The following is a 15,599-nucleotide window of genomic DNA, read 5'->3' as shown; positions in this document are numbered from 1 at the left end:
CTGAGGGGCCCGGCTCCTTGCCGGCTGTCAGCTATTGGGCATCCCTGCGTCTCAGAGGCCGCCCCATTCCTGGATCCCCCGCACCCCCCAGATCCTACGGGGTGCCGGCAGATCCCTGCCAGCTGGGTTCTCCCATGGCCGCTGGTTTCCTAGGCAACAGGAGGGTTTCTGGAGCGAGTCTGCGAGCCTGGCAGACGTTGTGCCATCACGGATGGTGGCCGTGACAGCCCTGCTCCTTGCGGTGTTCTCTTGGTAGCAGCAAGGCTCTGGTCCCGCCTGTGCTCAGGGCCAGGGGATTTCACAAAGGCATCAGCGGAGGACAGAATCCTGGAGGCCACCGGAGCCTGGGGGCCACAACAGCTGCGCCTCATAGCAGTTATAGTCTAAGCTGACAGTTCCTCTTTGTTTGGCACTTCTGTTTCACGGGTTTTGCTAAAATGTCAATGGTGACTTTTTATTGAATTAGAAACACTAGCCTGTATCAACTCATGGAACATACACACACACACACATTTTAAAAAGGACAAACGCGGGAAGGCAGACAGGAGACCGCCCGTCTGCTCTCTGCAGGGAGGAGACACTGCCGGATGCTGGAAGGTGTGATCCCCACGGCAGCAGGGGCGTCCACTGGGACGGGAGAGGCCCCGGCGGTCTGTGCGTCCTCAGGGACCAGGCAGGCGTGTGCCGCTTTCTGTCTCACCCCCGTTGTCACCCTGCTCACAGCAGGTGCACAGGGAGGCACAGGCCACCGCTGGCCTGCTGCTTGTTCAGAGTCTGTGCAGCTTGAAGGAGATTGAACCCCTCGAAGGACCACTACCCAGACTCTGCACAAAGTCCCAACTGACCTGGTGCCAAAACCAGCCTCACAGGTCTTAACACCAACTGTCAAGTGGTGTAAGGAGGTCTTTTCTAAGGACCTGTCATTAACAGCCTGAGGTCCAAATTTTCTTCTGAGTGACTGTCCTCTTGCTTGTACTGTGGGTGTTACTCCTGGTTGATGCTGCTTCCAGAGTTGCGTGTCGGTGACACTGAGTGTCACTGTGACGGAATCCTGTGGTGTCCAAGCTGTCTGTCCATCCGTCCATCCATCCAGCGAGCACGCGGCTGTTGAGTTCCTGCTGTTCCAAGCACCCTGCTCAGCCTTGTGGGCCCTGCTAAGGAAGGGAATTTCCAATCAGTGGGACCCCGACCAAGGAAGCAGTGCTGTCCTTGCTGTTCTCCTCTGGTTTAATATTCCAGTAGTAAGACTGTGTCAACATAAACGTAGCAAGATGCATGGTGCACGGCAGCTGGAAGTGCAGAGATGGGGGGCTCCCTGAGAGCAGCGGGGCTGGCTGGTCGCACGCAGCCAGTGAGTGCAGTCTGCCCCCGGCGGCTCTGCCTGTCTCGGCCTGTCCCCACTTGGACCCTCCCGGGCTCACCCGCAGGGTCCCGCCGTTACCGCCGCCACACGCACCTCCTGCTCCTCCCGTCTCTGTCCTTGGGCGGATCGCTCAGCTTCTCACTCGACACGCAGGTGGTGGGGTTGTGCGGGGACCGGAAGGTCCACACGGCTGCTCAGAGTAAGAGCAATGCGGAGGGTTGGGCGTCCCGTGCGTTTCGATCGGATCCCTGCCCTGGGCTCGGAGGGCCGGCGAACACCTCTGTCCACCTGGCGGAGGCCCTGCAGAAGGCGGCCCTGAGATAAAAGGAAGAGGATGTTGTAATCCCACAGACGACAAGCAGCTGCTGCCCTTGTTCCCCTGATGAACGAGCGAGTGGTGACAAGGATTACGATGACGCGAACTACCGCACGTCGGCCGTCTGGGGTCAGACAGCCCCAGGACGGTGGGTGCTCCTGTGCCGTGAATTTACAGACCGCTGATGAAAGGTGCCGGCCGGCGGACGCATTTGGCCTGTCTCGAGGTGTGGACAGGGCGTGGCCCCGAATTCACACCTGCAGTAGAGGCCAGCCCGGCCCGGGGCGCGTCCCCCCGGGGGTCTCCGCGCAGGCGGCTGGGCTGCCGGGAAACCGAGGCCCTGGCGCGGCTTTGCACGCTTCTGGAAGGTCTTAGAGTTGGTTGCTCTGTTGAGGTAGGAACTCGGTTATGAGTTGATGAAACGAAGGCGCGTCGAAATGTCTCAGTTCAAATCCAACGCTGCTGTTGAAGCAGGCCGGCTTTCAAGGCAGAACAAAACGGCATTCAGCTCGAATCCCAGTGAAATGCCACTCGGCTCTGTACTGTGAGGACTGCCGGACTCGTCTTGGCAGATCACCAACCCGGAAACCTTTCCCAGGCAGGTCCCCTCACCTAGGTGCTGGCGGTCGTGGGGTTTCCAGCAGCGGCAGCAGCGTGAGAGCCAGGCAGGACAGTGCCACCAGCCACAGCACACCAGTGGGCACGCGACCGCTGGGCCTGATGCAGACCCGCCCCGGGACAGGGTGTAGCGAGGCCGTATCCAGAGTGTGTGTGTGTTAGAAACGAACCCCAAAGACTCAATCCTGCGGGTGCAAATTCAGCCACTCCCAGTTTGCTGTAAGAGAGCAATTCAGTTATCCCTTCCCAGGACCTGGGGGGAGGCCTCTCCCTGCCCTCCACTGGCCCCGGGCTGCTGGGCGGCGGCACCTGGGCCCCGGCTGATGGGAGGGTCATGGTCTGCTCCCTGCCCTGGGGCTCGCCCTCCCAGAGGCACCCCGCGAGGTGCCCTGCCAGGAGGAGGGGGCATGACTCGCGAGCCCCCTGCTCCAGTTGTTTCCTGGTTGAAGAAGGGGGGGGAGATTCCAAGGGTCCTTGTTCCCTCCACCGGGACAGCCTCGTGTTCCCCACTAGCCTGGGACCCCGGCCGGGCCTCCTTCCTCGCGGCCAGCCCGGGCAGCGCGCTTGTCCTGGGGCCCAGGACACACCGGTGAGCGGCCACGGCCTTGCCCTCGGGCCTGCCCCGCCGCCGCCGGCTGGTTGGGGGGGACTGTCGAGTTCAGAGCATGGGCGGTGAGGGTCACCTCACCTTCGCCTTCCGGGAGGAGGGTCATTAGATGCTGGCCACCACCGTCCAAACCTCAGGCTTCACTCCGGAGCGGGTAATGTCGGGTGAGCAAGCCCGGGAAGGCTCGGTTGTGGCACACACGTCAGATTTGTCTTGGGAGAGTCAGCATTTTCAGATACAGCCGTGGCTCGGGAGCGCAGCTTCCGCAGCTGCAGCCTTTACAGCCGCGCCACGTGGATGGGCCGGGAGCAGCTTCCGCGCTTGCTGGCCCGCTCCCTCCCCAGCAGCCAGGACCGAGCTGTGCTCCGTGTTCAGGTCCAGGGAAAGAGCAGCGCCTCTGGAAGCTTCCCAGACAGAGCACAGCGGGCCCCTCCGAACTCACCCAGCCAGTCACTCCATCTCTGTCCTCAGAGGCAGTCTGGAACTGGGGTGACCTCCCACCTGCTGTCACCAACACGCCGGCTGCTGTGTCTGGGGTCTTCTAGCCCAGTGAACTTGGACAACGCAGACGTCAGGGTTGGCTCTCCCGGGGCCTCCGTCCCGGGCTCGCAGACGCCGCCTCCCGGCTGGCTGGCCTCCCTCATCTCTGGGGACTGCGGGATCAGCGCCCCCCACCCCCAGCCCCCTGCAGCCTCACTGTAACTTCAGCACCTCATTAAAGGCCCCTCTCCAAACTCAGCCACACTCCGAGTTCAGGGCTCCCACCCGGGGTGTCATGGGCACACACCGCAGCCCCTGGGAGGTGTGAAACGGGGAGCAGTGACATCGTGAGTGATGCCCGTGACAACGCTGCGGATTCCTCTGCCTCCGCCGAGCCCCCAGGACGTCTGGACGGAGACTCACCGCTCCGTGTGCTCTTGTGTTTGGCAGGCCTGGCAGCTGCGGTTCAGCCACCTCGTGGGCTACGGTGCCAAGTACTACTCATACCTGATGTCGCGGGCGGTGGCCTCCATGGTCTGGAGAGAGTGTTTCCTACAGGATCCTTTCAACAGGTAGTAAGCGGAGGAGGGGTCTTGCGGGCTGCCCCCTCTTCGCCCCACTGCCCCTGCCCGCACCGCCAGGGCCCAGCCTCTGCGTCCCCTCCTGGGAGCAGGCCCGGGGGTGTTGTGGACACAGCACCCGTCCGCTCCTTCTGTGGAACACGTCCTCCCAGGAGTGCCTGCGTAGCCGGACAGGGCCAGCCAAGTCGGAGCCTGCTCCGAAGCCAGCCTGCAGGAGTGTCCCTGTGCTGGCCTGGGGTGGGGGGGCTCTCCTGGGGACCCCTGGTGCCCCTCCCTCCCTGCGATGGAGGTGGGTGTGTGGTGGGCCTGGTCTTGGCTCCCTGTGCCCCATGGGCCTCTCTCTGAAGGAGTCGAGGCAGCCAGGCTCCTGCGTCCTGAGTCCTTGGAAAGCAAGCCCGGTCCAGCCGTGCTTTCAAGCTTTTCATCTCGTCAGCATGCAGATGACACGGACGGCGGAGCCTAGGCAGCCTCGCTGTACACGTGAGGTTTAGGGTTAGTGGCCCTTAGACGCTGGGAGCGCCGAGGCCTCCTGTAGCAGCTTGTTCCCTTACAGTCACAGCAGCCTTGGCAGAGCAGGTGATTTAGAAGAAACAGAGGCTCAGAGGAGGAAAGCGATTTGCTCAAGGCTTCGCAGTGAACAGACTGGGCTACAGTGAGAACAGTCTGCTAATTCCTTGTCCTCCCCCAGCCCCAGCCTCACCTCTGCATGGGGTTCACAGCGGCTGGGGTTTTCTTAGCGATCAACAGTCACATCCTTTTCCAGGATCTTTTGACCTTGAATCTGGTGTCACAGAATTTTCAAATGTTTCACAGCTTGGTATCCTCATGCTATTCTGTCTTCCGCCCACTGAAGACACTGGGTCTGCGCTTTAGATTTCATTATTTTCAAAGGATCTAAAGCCAGAATTGAGTACCATAAATCACTTCTGGGGATTACAGTTCTTTACTGAAGATTTCTTTAAAATAGGCAAATATTATCTCATTTAATAGAATCACACTTTACTAGAAAACCACACTCTTAAATACACATTCCCCAGGATCTCTATCGTCAGCAGATGCAGTCTTGCCGAGACAGGCAGCTGCTGTATAGGCATGTAAACATAAGCTGGTAAAAATACTCGTTGGACTAGGAAGGGTCTCAGCTGGGTCACAAGATCCTTTCTGGTCCCAGTTCTGAAAAGTCTTCAGGCGGGAAGCCCCGCCAGGAAGCCAGGCAGCGGAGCTGCGGCCAGCCAGTCACTGGAGGCCGGGGCCGCAGCCGAGGGCAGGGGGGGCCGAGCAGCCCGTCCCCGGTCCCTGGTCCCCGAGCCCCTGCCTCTGCCCACGTTTCCCGCGTCGGGGCACACGTTGCCTGGGCGCTCCCTTCAGGATGGCGTCAAGATTGGGGTTTGATGACAGTGTGCTTTTGATACTGAGATGCCATCAACATTTCTGACCAGAGACCATATTCACAAAACTGCTCCAGAAGCGGTGGAGTGAAAACGCACCGTTTATTACCTTTAGTCACTTCCACGAAAGGAACGGGGTTTTCGATTTTTTTATTTTTTAAGCGTGAAACCGCTTGTCTTGAGGAGCCGCTCACTCAAGACGAGAGTTTGTGTGAAAACTCCTCTGTGCTTCCCGTGGGGCGGGCGCTGCTGCTCCCCGAGCGCGTTGGCTGCGGAGCAGCAAAAGGAGAAAGGCCTCCTGCCGGTGAACCCTCTCCTGCCGCGTCAAGCTCCTTCTGTGTGGCTGCTGGGTGCCGTCTCGAATGCTTTTGGGAGAGAATGGTGTGATTTTAAGCCTCCCTGTAAAATAATCCTAAAAAGGTGCCGGAGAAGGGACTGATTTTCTAGGGACACGTCCCCCGAACAGTCCTTTCGACAGAGCGAGCGTGCCCGCCCTCGACGACCCCGGGGACACACGGGCTGCCCGCCTACATCACCTGCCCTCCTGGGCACAGCACACCGCTCGCTGCAGTCAGACTGTTAGAGGGGCGGGGGGCAGGGGCAGCTTCTCAGAACGCGACGAGGGCAGGGACGGGGCCTCACTGATGTCCCCTGTCTCCCCAGGGCGGCGGGGGAGCGCTACCGGCGGGAGATGCTGGCGCACGGCGGGGGCAAGGAGCCCCTGCTCATGGTGGAAGGTGAGCCCCGCGAGCCGCTGTCTCGTGCGTCCTCTGCGCCGCTCGTGCTGCTCCTGGCACTGGCTGGAAAGCTCTTTGCTGTTCCCTCTGCACAGTCTTCTCTTGGAAGAGATGAGGCTTTAGCTGTGCACTCGCTCTGCACGCGGATTCACTGCGTCCACATCACACGTTCCTTCTCTCATTTGTTCACGTGGGCCATTTCCGGCTTCAGCTTTCCAAACCTTACCAACACTCCACTGGGAAATACTACCAGTCCTCAGCACCTGTGCCGTGAGATGGCAATAGGCTACAATGTGTCCTTTGGCCTGAAGAACGCATCTCTTTTTCCTGTAGGAAAGCCTTGCTGTGCACCTGTTAGAAATTCCAAGGCATGGGGTGGAGTTCTGCCCATTGAACAGTCAGAACCTAATTTAGTCTTCCTGGTGACCTGTCACCGCACCTGTTTTCCTGTGTCACGTTCTGGATCATTTTTAGGTGTTTTCACTGATATATTAACTGTGGAGTGACCGCCGTGGTTTTTCACAGAAGCCTCACAAGTGTTTCAAGGAAGTGCAAGCACGGCTGCAGGCCGTCAGGTCTTTTCTGTGTGCAGCCGGGCCCTCGGCCTCTCTGATCAAAGTGCACTCAGCAAAGAGCTTCCAGTCTCATGCCAGTCAGTGAGGGGTCTCTCTGAGGGTTCGTGCCTGTACGGCGCGTGGGGAGAGTTTGTGCCTGTCTGTCACTGTACAGGGCTGGTCTGTGTAAGACCAGCAGTGGCGCCTCCTCTCCTCGTATACATGCGACCGGCCTGCCTCGCTCAGCACGGTCGGGGGTGACGGCTCAGCCTGGCACCAGGGCACGCCGGGAAGAGTGGTGGGAAGATGACAAAGTCGTGATGTGAGAGCATAGATGGTGTGGTGGCTGCTGCTCTTTTATGAAGATGTAATTGGGCAGGTGCTTTGTCTCGTCTGTGGACCCACTTCCCAGGTGGGTGTTAAGAATGTCCTGACGCGCAGGAGAGGACAGAGCCCTTCCGGTTAGCACCCCGATCCTCCGCGTCCTCGTTCGCTCGGTGCAGCCGGGCGCCAGGCCCCTCAGAGGCGGGACAACACGCGTCGTGCTTCGCCCTCGTATCTTCCGCGTTGAGAGCAGGCGCAGGGGGCTTTTGATCTCTGAATCCCACACGTCCCAGGGGAGCGCTGAGCTTGCGCAGCGTTCTGGGCGCCCTGGTGGGGGCTGGGGCCCCCGGGCCCTCGGCCTCCTCTGCCCGGTGCTCCTTCCTCGTGGCCTTGGAGGCGCCGGGGGGCCAAGGGAGCTCTGCCCGGGGACCTCGGGGGGCAGCACCAGCTTTTCTTAAACACCCTGTAGTTTTTTTTCCTCTCAAAACTCTAGACCCCTTTGGAGACACTGAAATCGTAGTTAAAACAGTATTTCCTTCCTCAGGAAGGACAAGGCGGTCGCCTGGTGAGACAGAATTTGGTTTGCAGTTCTTGCTCCCTGCTTAGCTGTGACCTGAGAAAGTCGCTTCATTGCCCAAGGGCGACAAAACGATTTGACCTCAAAACACTTTCTCCTAATGTGCAGGTTGAAGTTATGTCTTTAGCTAGTTTTCAATGCATCCGCAGCACATAACGGGGTAGGTGTTATAAGCAGGTGACCCAGTGACTTATCCTCGACTGAACACAAGAGGGCCACACCTGCCGAGCCCACCTTGGCAAGGGCTGCGGTTCTGGGGGGCAGGGGACTCTGGACTCTGTCCTCACAGTTGTTTTCTGGTTTAAGCATCACTTTTCTTGGGAATAGAACTTAGTTTTTGCTTAAAATAAACCATGACCATAGGGCATTTTCATTCATTTTGCGGTTTTGTAAAGCACGTACTAGAAAATTGGGTAGGTGTGCTCTGGTGAACACGCCCTGGAGTTTCTGTGACGGTCATTTCAGCAGCTGAGTGGTTTTCTAGGGAGACGCACACACTGAGTGTGTGAGGAGCAAGGCTCTCGCTGGTGGTGCCCGCGAGGAGGCAGAACTTCTTCTGGGAGGGACCGGAGGTCGCACCTTCCTTGGAGAATGGCTTTCCCTGCTCCTCTCTTGGCCAGAACTCTCTTAATTTTTAAACGGTCCGCCAGATTCTGCTGTACAGCAAAGTGGCCAGTCATACATATGAATACATATACGCACATTCTTTCTCTCATATCATGTTCCGTCGCAGGTGACTGGATATAGTTCCCTGTGCTGCACGGGCCCCAGGACGCATCCGTTCTAAGTGTAACAGTTTGCATCCACTGACCCCGACTCCCCGTCCGCCCCACTCCCTCCCCTTCCCCCTTGGCAGCCACAAGCCTGCTCTCCACGGCTGTGAGTCTGTTTCTGTTCTGTAGACAGGTTTGTCTGTGCCGTATATTAGATTCCATGTGTAAGTCATATCATACGGTATTTGTCTAACTTACTTCACTTAATATGAGAATCTCCACTTGCATCCATGTTGCTGCAAATGCCATTATTTTGTTTTTTTATAGCTGAGCACTAGTCCATCATGTGTATGTACCACATCAGCCTAATCCATTCAGCTGTCCATGGACACTGAGGCTGCTGCATGTCTTGGGCTATTGTGAATAATACTGTGGTGACGTAGGGGTGCATGTGTCTTTTTAAATGGTAGTTTTGTCTGGATATGTACCCAGGACTGGGATGGCTGGATTGAAAAACAGTACCTTTTAGGAGTTCCCGTCGTGGCGCAGTGGTTAACGAATCCAACTAGGACCATGAGGTTGGGGGTTCGATCCCTGGCCTTGCTCAGTGAGTGAAGGATCCAGCGTTGCCGTGAGCTGTGGTGTTGGTTGCAGATGCGGCTCGGATCCTGTGTTGCTGTGGCTCTGGCGTAGGCTGGTGGACACGGCTCCGATTAGACCCCTAGCCTGGGAACCTCCAAATGCCGCGGGAGCAGCCCTAGAAAAGGCACCAAAAAAAAAAAAAAAGACAAAAAACAATACCTTTTAAAATTGCACCCCAAAAAATTAAATACCCAGGAATAAGCCTGACCAAGGAGGTGAAAGATGTATATGCTGAGAACTGTAAAACATTAATTAAGGAAATAAAAGAGGATTCAAAGAAACGGAAGGCTATCCTATGCTCCTGGATTGGAAGAATTAATATCATTAAAATGGGCTTGTCCCCCAAAGCAATCTACAGATTTAATGCAGTGCCTATCAAATTACCCATGACATTCTTCACAGAACTAGGAGAAACAATCCAAAAATTTATATGGAACCATAAAAGAGCCAGAACTGCCAAAACAATCCTGAAGGAGAAAAACCAAGCAGGAGGCATCGCTCTCCCAGACCTCAGACGACCTTACAAAGCCACAGTCATCAAGGCAGTGTGGTAGTGGTGCCAAAAGAGGCACACAGACCAATGGAACAGAACGGAGAGCCCAGACCTAAACCCAGACACTTGCCGTCAACTAATCTTCGACAAAGGAAGCAAGAATATAAAATAGTAAAAAGGCTTTCTGGCAAGTGGTGCTGGGAGAACTGGACAGCTGCACGTACCTCAATGAAACTGGGACACAGCCTCACGAAAACCAGCTCAAAACGGCCTCAGGTCTTTAACAAGTAAGACGACACCACGGAACTGAGAGGAAAGCACAGGCCAACGTCCCAGACATCACCCACGGAATTCCTGAGTGAACGGCCCTTGCAGGCCTTTTAGTTCGGGTCTCATCTTTCCGTAACTAGGAGAAACGAACCACTGGACCCTCCGCCTGCCGGGGGCTGGGCCGGGGGTCCTGTCTCCCCACCTTGTGCAAGTGAGCCTCCTCCTCCGTCCAACCCCACGTCTTCCGCCGTGGACGTTCAGAGTCGGTCGAGGGTGGGGGTAGACGTGGACTTGGGGCCGTGGGGACCCCCGCGCCTGTGCGTGTCCCTCTGTCGCATCCCGACGATGCCCACGGCACTGGAGAGGCCGGCCCGACCGCCAGTGCGGAGCGGAGAGCTCTCCGTGCTGTCCCCGGGAGCGCCTCTAGACGGTGGCACAGCCAGCAACGGGGTGCGGGATCGCCGGTAGCCAGGGTGGTTCCTGGGGCCCGCGGTCACCACAGCCACGGAAGCCGAGCGTCACGTGTCCACCCGGGATTGGGGATCCTGTGCCCCCGCCTCCAGTGTCTGCACAAGGAATTCCGGGGGGAAGGAAGCATTACAGCCCAGGGTTTCAGCATTCCAAGCGGGTACCTTCAATGACTACACAGCTTCATTTCTGTTCTCCTTTCCAGAAAAGAAACAGCCTTATTTTTATGACTTCTGGCCAGAAGCTGTACGCAAATAGAGATGGAAAGTTATAACTTGACAGAGTTTTTAAAAAGGAGCAAACATCAGATAAGACGAGGCGAGATGGCAGGTGAATGAGTCAGTTCTCTGTGAAACGCCCTGCGGTCTGTTCTCTTTCCAGACCGACTCAGGGAGCCCCGTCCAGGCGCCCACGGGCTCCCTCCACACCAATACCTCACACTTCCGCACAGCTTTGTGGTTTCAAAACGCACACCCTGTATCATCGCCTCTATCTTACCGCATGTCATTTGTATTCAAGAAACAAGTCAGAAAATTGTGCTTTATATTCCGGAAGGTCACCCTCGTCCCCCAAGGGGGTGATACCAACACTGTGTCGCGACAGCGCCTGTTTTCTCTAAACCCCCCCCCAGTCCTGGGAGTGGGGAGCACAGGGGCCCGGACCTTGGTCTGCGCCCCTCCTCTAGGTGGACCAGGGTGTCCTGGCAAAGGGCTGCTTTGGGGCTGGCCGGGAGCATCGTGTAGCACAGAGTGAGAGAACGCCCAGGAAGGCACGGGGGTGGGCGGCTGCGTCGGGGGAGTCGGTGAGCGAGCCCTCAGTGGCCAGAACATCAACAGCTGGAGCAAAGCCGTCGGGCAGGCGGTGCTGGGCCGTAATGCAGAGCATGAGGCGCGTGCCCAGGGCCCACCCTGCTGCAGACGGTGGGGCAGATGAGGGGGCAGACGCCCTGCAGGGAATCTGGGTGCTTCTGGGGCTCCTCCCCTGACGGAGAGCGGCCCACTGACGTCCTCCCAGGTCGTGGGGGATGGGGGGGCGGGGCGGTGACAGTGACTTCACAGGCAACACTGCCCTGGCCCGAGGTCAGGAGGAGCAGGGAGAGATGGTGTTCGGACCCTCGGTGTAACGTGATGGGGTGGGACGAGAAGGGCAGCCTCTTCCGGGGTCTCCTCCCCCGTCATCACCGCACGGGCAGCTGAGGAGCCTGGGGTGGGGGGGGCGCAGGGTCCCGCGTCGGGAGAACCCGGGAGGCGGCCTGCCCGGTGCGGCGCTGGTTAATGGGGGTTCTCGGTCCGTCGCGCTGGTGGGGACGGGGGTGCCCTGGGGGTGAGGGGGAGGGACAGGGAGCAGGTGGCAGTGAGGAGAGTCGGCTAGAAGAGGGCTGTCGAGGCTGCGCTGTGCAGCTAAGAGCCACGGAGCCACGGGTGACGCCGCTGAGACACAGTAGGGAGAATGTGAGACGCGTCGGGGAGGACGAGCCCTGAGACACAGAGGAGAGACCAGGCTGAAGACGCTGCCACTGCTGCTGCTGCCAGGTCTCCCGTGGCCTCCTCGGCACACGGCCCCACCAGGCACTCGCCGCAGCCCCGCTTGCTCAGTGACACAGCGGGGCACGGGGTCTACAGCAGCCACCACCAGGAGAAAGCTCGGCCGCTGATGCCGAGGAAGGGGCAGCAGAGGCTGGGGACAGTGACTTCGAGGGACAGAGGGGACTTTCACCCGAGGCTGTGTCTGAGTGGACCGAGGGAACAACCACGGGCCCTGAACTCGGTGCTCAGGTGACAGCTCGGACCTTTCTCTGCAGCTGACATGCTCAACAGCCTGCACAGGCTCCCTCCTGCTTCCGCAGCGCCTGCTTCTGGGACAAGGGTCCTGGTGCAGGGAGAAGCGGAAGCACAGGCTTGGAGAGGACGGAGCAGCCCACGCCCACCCGCAGGGCCTCTGTGCAGCAGCCTGTGATCAGACCTCGCCCCAGAGTGTGCTGCTGGCCACTGAGCAGGAGGGAGGCCCACCTTTCACCCGGAGCCAGCTCAGTCCCTCCGCGCACCACGGCAAGAGCTGCCTACCCTGAGAAAAGAAGTAACTTTCATCCGCATCAAACCCAGCTCTCCCACCAAAGGCCCTGGACAGACACAGTCTCGTAAGGACACCCCATCCGTTACCACAACGAGTGACTTTCACCTGAACTCACAGAGGAAGTTATGGCGGGAAACTGCCCAGGCCTGAGGAAGGAAACTGCTGTCCAGGGACAGGGAGCACAGAGGGCCCCAAAGAAGATGAACGTAAATGGACCCCCAGACAGGCATATCGTAATTACAATGGCAAATGCCAAAGAGAGAATTCTATAGGCAGCAGGAAAAAAAACACGTCATACACAGGGAAATTCCCATAAGGCTGTCAGCTGTTTCTCTGCAGCAACGTGGCAGGTGAGAACGGAGTGGCAGGATGTAGTCAGAGTCCTAAGAGGAAAAGCCTGCAACCAGGCTACTCTACCCAGCAAGGCAATCACTGAGAAGACAAGGAGAGGGAGCTCCCGTCGTGGCGCAGTGGAACTGAATCCGACTGGGAACCATGAGGTTGCAGGTTCGATCCCTGGCCTCGCTCAGTGGGTTAAGGATCCGGCGTTGCCGTGAGCCTTAGTGAGGTTGCAGACGCGGCTCGGTTCTGGCGTTGCTATGGCTCTGGTGTAGGCCGGCAGCTACAGCTCCAATTAGACCCCTAGCCTGGGAACCTCCATATGCCACGGGTGTGGCCCTGAAACCAAAAAAAAAAAAAAAAAAAAGAGAGAGTAGAAGGAGAGGTTAAGCAAAAACTAAGAATTCATCAATACTAAACCTACCCAAAAGAAATGTTAAAGGGTCTTGTCTAAGTGGGAAAGCAAAGAATTTCTAGGAAAGAGAAAATTGGAATAGGAGAGGCAGGTATAAAGAACTGAGGATCAACCAGTCAAATAAGCTAATAAAAAGATTAAAAGACAAAAAAATTGTAAAAGCACCTATAACTACAGTGAAGTTGAGATAAACATGAAATGTGAAAATATGGGCATCAAAATCACAAAATGGGGAGAAGAGTAAAAGAACGTAGATGGTTCAGAACAGTGACTTAAATCACTATCAGTTTCAAACAAGTAGCTACCATAGATCAACCTTTACAAACCCGACGGCAATCACAAAAAAACGACAGATACACAGAAGCTACAAAGAGAGGAAAAGAAGCCCACTACTGAAGACAATCATCAGACTATAAAAGCAGAAACAAAAAGACGTCAACAGAGAAGAAGTGCAAAACAACCAGAAAACACGCAATGAAATAGCAGGAAGTAAGAGAATTCCCTTAAACAATGGACTAAGTGCTCCAGTCAGAAGACCTGCCGCCTGCAAGCGTCTCACTTCAGAACCGAGGACACCCACGGCAGGCGAAGGGATGAAAACGGTCTCTTACGCCAACAGAACAAGAAAATGGGCACTGTGCCATTTAGATAAAATAGCCTTTCATGCCAAAGCTCGGGAGTTCCCATCGTGGCTCAGCAGTTAATGACCCTGACGGGCATCCATGAGGACGCAGGTCTCATCGCTGGCCTCACTCAGTGGGTTAAGGATCTGGTGTTGCCGCGAGCTGTGGTGTAGGTCGCAGGCATGTTGCTGTGGCTGTGGCACAGGCTGGCAGCTACACCTCTGAGTGGACCCCGAGCCTGGGACCCTCCATACGCCTCAGGTGCGGCCCTAGAAAAGAAAGACAGACAAACGAATAAATAAAAGTTGTAACAAAAGACAAAGGCAGTGTGTCATGATGAAGGGATCACGCCAGAAGAGACTCTCCCACGCGTTAAGGGGTGCCCGGCGTCCACGCGAACACCTGCAAACATGACGCAAATAAATGCCAACAGACCAAAGGGAGACGCTAACAGTACGACAGGAGGAGGGGCTCTCACACCCACCTGCATCAGTGCACAGATTTTCGAGGCAGTAAGGGAAGGGGGGTCTTAGATGCTACAACAGATGCGCCGGACTTCACGACTGGGTATCACATCCCACACTGGAATACACATTCTTTTCAAGTACACATGGAACCATCTCCAGGAGAGATCACGTGCCAAGCCACCACACAATTCTCAAAAATTTAAGAGGCCAGAAATGATACCAGGCATTTTTTACAACCTCACCTGTATGAAATCAGAAAGCGGTTACAGAAGGAAGAAAATGAGAAAAAGAAGAAACATATGGAGAGCAAACAACATGCAAGAACTCAAGAAAAAAGCAGAAAATTGGAGTTCCCGTCGTGGCGCAGTGGTTAACGAATCTGACTAGGAACCATGAGGTTGCGGGTTCGGTCCCTGCCCTTGCTCAGTGGGTTAACGATCCGGCGTTGCCGTGAGCTGTGGTGTAGGTTGCAGACGCGGCTCGGATCCTGTGTTGCTGTGGCTCTGGCGTAGGCTGGTGGCTACAGCTCCAATTCAACCCCTGGCCTGGGAACCTCCATATGCTGCAGGAGCGGCCCAAGAAATGGCAAAAAGCCAAAAAAAAGGCAGAAAATACCTCAAAACAAATGAAAATGGAAACACAACTCCCCAAGGTCTATGGGATGATAAAGCAGAGGTATCCTGAGAGGGCAGTCACGGTGATCCAGGCCTTCCTCAAGAAACACCTTAAATAAATAACCCAACCTACTGCCTAAAGGGATTATAAAAAGAAGAAAAAAACAAAGCCCAAAGTCAGCAGGAGGAGGAAATAATAAAGATCGGAGAGGAAATAAGTAAAACAGATCGAAAAGCAATGAAAAGATCAATAAAACCAAGAGCTGTTTTGTTTTTTTTTTTTTTGAAAGATAAAACTGACAAACCTCTAGCAAAGCTCACCAAGAAGAAAAGAGAGGACCCAAACAAAATAGGAAAGAGGAAAAAAAGCAACCAATACCAAAGAGATTGGAAAAACTGTAATACTATGAACAGTTACATGCCATTAAATTGGACAACCTAGGGAAAAAAAGGACAAATTTCTAGAAGCATATAGCTTGCCAAGAGTGAATCAAGAAGAAATAATTCAAACAGACTGATCACTAGGAGTGAAACTGAATTGGTAATTTTAAAAAGCTTCCAGCAGGAGTTCCGACCCATCATGGCACAGCGGAAACGAATCTGCTGAGTATCCGTAAGGATCCCTGGCCTCGCTCGGTGAGCTGAGGATCTGGTGTTGCCGTAAACTGGTGTAGGGCAGCAGCTACAGCTCAGATTGGACCCCAGCCTGGAAACTTCCATGTGCTGCAGGCACAGCCCTGCAAAGACAAGACAAGAAAAGAAAAGCTTCCAGCAAACCAAAGTCCGTGACTGGACAGCTTCACAGGGGAAGTCTCCCAAACATACAAAAGAGCTAATTCTTACCTTCCTCAAACTATTCCAAAAAACTGAAGACAAGGGAACACTCCCAAGTTCATTTTATAAAGCCAACATTACCCTGATTCTAAACCCAAAGAAA

General features: G+C 55.9%; 1 protein-coding gene across 1 annotated transcript in view; it reads left to right on the top strand.

Moving 5' to 3' along the window:
• The window catches only part of MIPEP (mitochondrial intermediate peptidase), a 115,157-nt gene that overhangs the window by 83,610 nt on the left and 15,948 nt on the right, over positions 1-15,599 (top strand). Inside the window, exons 17-18 of the mRNA XM_021065471.1 lie at positions 3,835-3,956; positions 6,017-6,090. Coding sequence (XP_020921130.1) covers positions 3,835-3,956; positions 6,017-6,090 — 196 coding nt within the window. The remainder of the gene's footprint in view (positions 1-3,834; positions 3,957-6,016; positions 6,091-15,599) is intronic.

This window comes from Sus scrofa, chromosome 11, assembly GCF_000003025.6.
Source record: "Sus scrofa isolate TJ Tabasco breed Duroc chromosome 11, Sscrofa11.1, whole genome shotgun sequence".
Taxonomy (NCBI): Eukaryota; Metazoa; Chordata; class Mammalia; order Artiodactyla; family Suidae; genus Sus; species Sus scrofa.
Note: the sequence above shows the minus strand (reverse complement) of the source record. Positions and strands in the feature narration are given on the sequence as shown.